General features: G+C 47.7%; 1 protein-coding gene across 1 annotated transcript in view; it reads left to right on the top strand.

Annotated features, from left to right (window-relative positions):
• Positions 1-4,332, top strand: part of PACSIN3 (protein kinase C and casein kinase substrate in neurons 3) — a 7,536-nt gene extending 3,204 nt beyond the window's left edge. Inside the window, exons 7-10 of the mRNA XM_008936453.1 lie at positions 544-664; positions 880-1,016; positions 2,265-2,425; positions 4,023-4,332. Coding sequence (XP_008934701.1) covers positions 544-664; positions 880-1,016; positions 2,265-2,425; positions 4,023-4,138 — 535 coding nt within the window. The 3' untranslated portion in view covers positions 4,139-4,332. The remainder of the gene's footprint in view (positions 1-543; positions 665-879; positions 1,017-2,264; positions 2,426-4,022) is intronic.
• Positions 4,333-7,954: the final 3,622 nt, after the last annotated feature.

Here is a 7,954-nt window from a genome sequence, read left to right as displayed (position 1 = left end):
CCCTACTGCCCAGAACTGCCCTGTGGGTGTGTTTCTATTCTAGAAATGCCTCCATGTTGCTGTATGTAATCCCAGCCTGAGGAATGCAGCTCTGCTGCCTTCTAGTAACTATAGCCATGACATCCATTCTGCCCTGAGTGGAGATCTTTTGTGAGATAGGGGTAACTGTAAGGGGTTACATGAGGGAAATGGGTACAGCCCAAAACCTGTGTTTTTAAGATGGAAGCAACACATCTGAGCCACCTCCTTGTCTGTGTGCAGGCACCTGCCAGGCCCTTTCAGTGCTCACTTGAGCTGTGCTGAGAGCTGGCAGATGTTAGCCACTGCCACAGCAAACAAGCCTGTCCCATTTGCCAGGTGACCCTTCTGTAAGGGTGGCTCTGGTTTCCTAGTGCTGAAACTGCTGCTCCACCATCCTGAGTCCCATGGGACTTTGGATGCCGTGTAGCTGCACATGATGCCACGCTCTTCTTTCCTGCTTGGCTTTTGGGAAACTGCTGAGGGCCTTTGGTTACTGGTGGTTTTGTCTGTTCCTGGTCATAGCTTTCATGCGTTGTATCGAGATCTCCACCAAGTCATCATGGCTGCAGACAACCAGGAGGACCTGAAGTGGTGGCGCAACACCCACGGACCAGGCATGGCGATGAACTGGCCTTGCTTTGAGGTGAGGTACCATTCTGGAGTGTGGCTTTACCATTTCCAAACCCTTAGCTGCTCTACTGAAATTGGACTGCTAGTTTTGTGTTGGAAAAGCCATGTTGCTTGGCAGGCACAACTCAAGTATGACCTGATGTTCTGTCCCTCTCTATTGGTCAGAAAAGGCACGCAGAGGTTTTGTATCTGAGTGGCTTGATGGTGTTGTTGCTTCTCCCTGGACAGGAATGGTCCCTTGAAACACAGAGGCCAATCACCAAGAAGGAGAAGAGTGGCAAGATGGCTGATGATGTCACCCTGACCAGCATTTTGCCTACACGGGACGGTGTTGTCTCACAGACCCCTCTGCAGACCAGGCAAAGGTACAGGCTGAAGTTTGGGATGCATCAGGTTATGAGAAGTACAGTCCTGCCTAGGCTCTGGAAGGAGTTGGATTGACAGGAGCCATCTCTTCCTGAACGTCCTCTCTTGCCTGTACCCCTCTGGAAGAAAGCAGGGTAGAAAGGGGCTGCTTTGGTTTTGGTGGGGTTTTTGTCTAGAACATCCTGCCTTACAAGGTGCCTTCCTTGTAAAGCTACTCCTAGTGATGAGTTCTGGCCTGGAGAGACTAATGCTGTGTGAGGTTCTGGCATGCTTTTCTCCAGCTCTTCTTCCTCCCAGACAGGGTGAGGAGAGTTGGGAACTGGCGAAGAAAGCAGGGTAGAAAGGGGCTGCTTTGGTTTTGGTGGGGTTTTTGTCTAGAACATCCTGCCTCACGAGGTGCCTTCCTGCTATTTCCTAAATGCAGGCATCAGCCCTGGCATGACTACCTGACAGGTCTGGCTATAGCTGCTTCCCTTGCCAGGAAGCAAGCTGGAGAGCAGAGAGAGGCTGAAGAGACTGATGTTCTACAGTTCCAGTAGCCATACTGCTTTAGAAGGTCAACTCTGGCCTAAGTGAACTGGGCAGAAAAGAAACAGGGATAGAGAATGGTCTCAAGGCCACTACTGTATTTGCCTACTGGATTCAGGGACCCTATTTGCCAATCTACAGGTTTTCCTATCAAGAGGAGCAGAACAGCCTCTTCTGTGACAGCCTGAGGGCACCTGCCCATGTGAAGTTAGTATGGAACACAGGCTCTTCAGGGGTTTTGGGGTTCCAGGTGCATGTCCTCTGCTATTCTCGCTCTCTGCTCTTGTTCCTGACTTGGAAAACAGCATTCCAGACATCTCTTTGGGATGGGAGACATGGCTTTTCCTGTCTGCCTTATTCCTGGCTGGAATAACTCTGGACCCAGCTGGGCTCTCCAGTTAGGACTGGCCTTTGTTGTGTGAGAGGGTCTGCTAGACTAGGAGGAGGTCGTGAAGGCTCTGCATGTGTGCAAATCCTTTGAGAATTAGAGCCCTGAGGGCCAGGAGGGTAACTAATCCTGAGATGCTTTCAACCAAATCTAGTGTCTCTTGGTCTCTCTCCTGCCTTTCCACCCTCACTTGGCTGTTGGGCCTCACACCCCCTGTTCTCTAGCACAGCGGTCTCAGGGGAAGAGGGAGCGGTGCATGGCTCAGGAGGAGGTGGGGGAGAGATGAGTCCACTGACAACCATCTCATCCCTTCTCTCCTTCCCCACCCCAGCGGAGGGAAGGAGGACATTTCGGAGTGGTCAGATGAGGACACTCCCAAGAAGTGCCTGGAAGCCAATGGGCACGAGGAGGACATCAAGGTACCGGGCGTTCGGGTGCGAGCGCTCTACGATTACACGGGACAGGAGGCTGATGAGCTGAGCTTTAAAGCAGGTACAGAAGCACTAACCTCTTTCTAACCTTTTGCTGTCCTCACTTGGGCTGACTGAACGATTGAAACACTCTTTAAGAACTGGATGTCCCCTTGAAAAGTGATGTTTAACTCTTCTTCCCCTGGCCAGACCTACTGCTGGCTCCTCTGATGGACAACACATTGGAGAGTCCAACTTGTTCTAGACTGAGAGAGGCCACATCAAAAGAGATTGTGTAGGCCTTGGTCACAGTGCAGGAGGAGCAGAGCTCAGGTGGTAAAACAGATCCTTCCTGCCTCCTCTTAAGGTGTTGATTCTGCACTGTCTCTTGAGACTTTATTAAATGCTTTGCCCGTGTGCCATGTATAATAAAATTATACATGGGTAGTCTGGATTGTCCTTTGAAGCAACCAGAAGATGACTCTTTTTTGAGAAAGCTCAGCTGACTGACATGCACTAGCAAAGGCAGAGTTCAGCTGGCAAAAAACCAGCTATGCAAACTGTTCCTCAGAATGAGTATCTTGAGAGAGGAGATGCTGGCTCACAGCAGAGGACTGAGTGAGAGAATGCTGGAGCAAACTGACCCTTCCCCTTTTCTTCCTTTGGTTAAGTTTAGTTTCTATGTGCCATCTTAAACTGCAAGAGGACATCTGGACCTTGAGAGTGTCTTTAATCTTGCTTGGTTTGGTACCTCTGTGCTATCTCTCTCCAAAATACACCCATTTTTAAAAGGTACTGAAGCCCTTCAGTAGCAGGGGCTTGTCCCTGAGGCCAATATCTATGCTGCAGTGTTACCATGCTAGTAAACTTCCAAACACTAACTTGTTGCTTTAAAACATCTTACAATATGGGTGCTCTAGAACTTGACTCTTTACTCTTCCTTTTCACCCAGCAGATGTAATGAGCCGTGGCTGGTTAGCTTTAGTCATTCCCTTTGGGGATCTGCTCTGAGCAGCATGCAGCAGGAGGGCTGAGGCTGAACAGCAGATGACTTGGAGCCTCTGCTGGGGTGGGATGTGGCTATTGATGCAGTCAGACATCCCCCTTGGGCAGGAGTATGACCTGCTGCTGGTGGAGGAGACCTTTCTGCCCTTTTCCACAGTACATGTGGGAAGGTTAAAAGCCTTTCCTGGTCATAATCTGAAAAATGAGTTGATTCCATGGCTTGCTGGGCAAACCACAGTCCATCATGGAATAGTCATTTTGGGTCCTAACAGCCAGAGCTTAGCCTCTTCCATGTCCTTCCTACCTGCTCCAGAGGAGCCATCAAGAAGGGAATCTCTGAGATTGTTCTGATCTCTGTGCCTTGTAAACATTGCTCTGGGGGAGGAAAGCAGGCAGAAATAGAGGGCACAGAACTATCTGATGTTGGGCAGCAGATGTGAAGGTCTGTCTCCAAGTTCCTTGGCTTAGGGGGTGGCACTGAGCATAGACACTGAAGATGTCTGTGATTCTGGCTTTGATTAAACTGTGCAGTATGATACAGAGTGTGATTAAAGGGAAACAAATGTGGTGTGTCAGACCAATAGGTCTTGCTTTTTATCAGCTCTTCTGAGGCAGGGAAAAATGCCCTGCTGCCTCTCTCAAGGCTGCTTCCTAATGACTGTTTTTGCTTTTAGGTGAAGAACTAATGAAGATTAGTGAGGAAGATGAGCAGGGCTGGTGCAAGGGCCGACTTCTGACGGGCCAAGTTGGACTCTATCCTGCTAACTACGTTGAGATGGTTGGATCATGATTGCTGCTGCCCTGCTTAGAGCCATGCCAGCATCTCCTGCAGTGGTCACAGGCTCACTGCTGGCCCTAATCATCTTTGCCATATATCCAGCAACTTCTGGACTTTGAGGGCACATATTCCACATCACTAATGCTTCATTTTAAATGCCTAGACCTGTAGGGATTTTCTAATGAATAAAAAAAGGATGAGTAAAGGCTTTTCTGGCTGCAAGCACTATAGAAGGGAACACATCTTCTTGACTTGTACTTGGTGATAATGAAGTGATATGTGTAACACCTCAAAAGAGAGCAAGCAGACTTCCTTGGCCTCCATGCACACACATCCATAGGGTGGAGGGGTCTGCCCTGCCCCCAGGCTTCCTCTGCAAGGAACTTGGGATGTGCAGTGTAATAGGGAACTTCTAGTATTGCTTCCTCTTTTTGGCTCAGTCCAGCTGACTGGTAGAAATCTATTTATTCTCAATATGTAATGTTTCTAGACTGTTTTGGCTTTACCTCTCTTCATGAACACTCCTTTTTTTCCTTCTCCTACATACTCCTGAGTTAAACATGCTGGAAGTGCACTCCCTGCTTGGCCAAAGGCCCCTGCACTGTGCTGAGGGGTCCCAGAGTGCCTGCTGCCTGGCACAGTGTTACCTACAGAGGTATAACTTCTGCTCCTGAGCTGCTACAGGTGTACTTATGCCCCTGGAAGTGCCCTTCAGCAGGGAGGACCTATCAAACCCCTGCATCTGGCCTGTCTTTTTACCCTTGAGAGACAGCCTCTGAGCCTGCTGAGACAAAGTGGGCTCCTGCTGGACATGTTCTGTATAGGATAAGGCCAAGAACTTGAACAAAAGAAGGAAAAGCTACTGTTTGGGAGAGAACAAAACCAAAGAATAGTCTTAAGAACAGTTTACTTAGTACATCTGTTTGAAACTGGTGTGGAGAAGCATTTTTAGTTTGCAGCAGCCTTCTGTGGTGACATTCTTATTCTGGGCTAGCATGTGTGAGAAAGTTGGTGAAGTGAGGCTCAAAACTCACAACCCTCCACCCACCACACTGAGGTGATCTGCTTCAGAGTGTTTGTACAAGGGGTGATGCAGAGGAGGAAGTCTGAAGTTGTCAGTGAGCATTTAGGGTTAAACAACTGCAGAATGTTAGCAGCTAGTGGAGCAAGATTGATGTGGGGAGGGCCAGATTCAAACACTCAACTTAGGAAAGATTAAAGTAGCACAAACATCTTGTTGCCTGCCTGCCAGACAGAGCAGAAATTAACCTTTTCCTGCACACTGCATGCCTTGAAATGCAGTCTGCCACGGGCAAAGGCCTGAGACTGATGCTGTGGAAAGGTTTTGCTCTCAGTATCCATAGCATGGTGCTTCCTGAATGGTGGGAGAGGGCTGCAAACCAAAAGACTTCTGAATCTGTAATGTCATCTCTCAAGAAAAGAAAAAGTATTCCTAAAAAGCAATTGGAGAGCTAAACAACAGCCATTAAAACCACCTAGATTTACCTATGAATTTACCTGTTGTTCTAGGTCCAATATTTGAAGAAATCTCTAAGCTTATGCCATGTAACTAGAGGTGCTGGTGGATAGGTACTTGGATTTATTTGAAGATCTAGTCTCTGCTTTCAGTTCTGTGTCCCAGCTAAAGCACCAGTGGTGTTGTACAGTAACTTGCTGCCCCACAGCTGAATGATTTGTTGCTGCTTTGTCCTGGCATTTGAGATGTGCTAAATGACAGCTGAAACTTTCCTTGTTAGCCTGGATATTTTCAAATACTAATGTTAGTCTTTCATGCAAGGTCAAAAAACTCTCAGAGGGCGTTCCAAAGGACAACACAGAGGCTTGACTTCAATTCTTCTGAGCTCTAGTCAGGCTGTAATTAGGGATGGAGTTAGGTTTGGCCAAGAACATGCTATGACAGAAATGCCCAGTTCACAGGACCTCTGATTACAGTACAAACAACCTGAAATTCCACAGGACAAAGTCTGAACAGGCTTGTTTGTCCTAGGAAAACACGACCACCTGATCATAGTGGGTTGCTTGAAGGTTTCCAGAGATAGTGACATGCTGCAGCTTATGTGAACAAGTCCTCTAAAGGAATGTTTGCACATCAGGAACTCTTGCCAAGAGCTGAAGTAATGGACAGGAGACAACACACTGAGAATGAGGAATTGCTTGGCTTGACTGTACCTCATAAATTTTGGTGTGGCACTTAAGACCTGGCTACCCAAAACCAAATGGATGAGTAAAAGAGACTGTGTAGTAAAGAACCAGAAGGGGGTGAGGGTGGACACAGACTCAAACACATCTAATGGGTTTATATTCAACTAATAGCTCTGCCTGGGGACTTTTCCATAGAAGCAAATGAGGTTTTGTTACCACAAAGGCTCTTGTTGAAACTTAGCACCCATGCCATGCTAAGTTTTGTGTGAGAACAGAGACATGAGCCAATTGCTGTGCCCAAATTCCAGAAGGCCAGCAAAGCCCATTCTTCTCTCATGGCTTCTGTAGAAACATCCAGATGCACCTCTGCCTGATGGGCAACACAATGAAAACATTATCTAGTCTTTTTGTTTTACTAAAGCCTCTCCTTGTGGAAAGCTTATACATCTGTGCTTGGCAGATAATTAATTTGGTTCTGATAGCTTCCTGGAAAATAATTGCTAACGTATCACACAAAGCTTGGATTTCCTGTTGATCATGGATTTTCTAGGAAGGGGAAGTCAAAGATTCTCTATGACAGATCACACCCATTTCCCCAAAGCAGCAGCTGAGCTTGCTCAACCCACTAATGATGTTTCTGCCCTGTAGACAGATTCTGGCTGGCAGAACCCACAGGACAGCTGTGTTCTGTGATGGCAGCTGAGAGCTGTGGTTGGTTTCCAGCTCTTAGTGGCACTCCCAGAGGGTTGTGTGGAGCCTGGGGCCGTTGGTGCTGTAGTTTACTTTCCATCCCACTTCCCCCTCCCGTGTCCTTGTTGTGGCTGTTTTGCTTGGCACAAAGCACTGAGGCAGGTGCAAGTAGGTGCAAGCTCCAAAAATTCCCTCCTGCTTGTGCAGAAAGCTGGTGCTGGAGTTCAGATGGGTTTGAACACTCCACTCAGGCCAGTAGGTGATTGTTTCTAGAGTAACTGCACAGAGACTGGCTGCTCATAGGGTGAACCTGAGACAAAGACAGAGCCAAAAATGGAAATGTGGTTGGAAAATTTGTGGTTGAAAAAAAATGTGGTTGAAAAAAAACAAACTACTGTTTGGCAGGAAAGGTTGGGCAAAAGAAGCAAGAAAAGTAAAGCTGTGTGATGTGAAGCAAAGTGTCTTCAGAGAGCCTTGCACACACACACACAAAGAAAGAAACAGACCTGCAAACCAAGTGTTGCATCACTGCCCAGGTCCAGGCTACAAGGAGCTGCAAGAAGTGAGACTGTTCACAAAGGGGTAGCTTCTCAGAAGATCAAAGAGGATGAATGTGAGAAGATGCTTCTGGAGAAGATGAGCAAATCCTTGCTGAGAGGGGTGGGGAAAGAGGCAACAGGGTAGGCTCTGTAAGTGGAAGAATTTGGCAGGTTTTCTGTTAGAACATCTTGACTGAGCAGCATGGCTCCAGTGAAGTTTTCTATTACAGCTGCAGCCTGAGACTTCCCTTCTCCACAAGCAGCACAGTGGTGGTCAGCACTTTTCCCCTGATTAGTGTGGGGGCCCATAATCTCTCCTCTCCAGCTTTAGCTCTTTCACTGTGCTCCCTTCCTCCCTGCATTTCCTTTCCTACCAGCTGGAAGTCTTCCTCCAGGTCCTGCACTCTGCCCCTTTGATTTCACTACCTCTTTCCTT

This window comes from Merops nubicus, unplaced genomic scaffold (assembly GCF_000691845.1).
Source record: "Merops nubicus isolate BGI_N331 unplaced genomic scaffold, ASM69184v1 scaffold3453, whole genome shotgun sequence".
Taxonomy (NCBI): domain Eukaryota; kingdom Metazoa; phylum Chordata; class Aves; order Coraciiformes; family Meropidae; genus Merops; species Merops nubicus.
The sequence above is the reverse complement of the archived record's forward strand: the minus strand, read 5'-3'. Positions and strand labels throughout refer to the sequence as shown.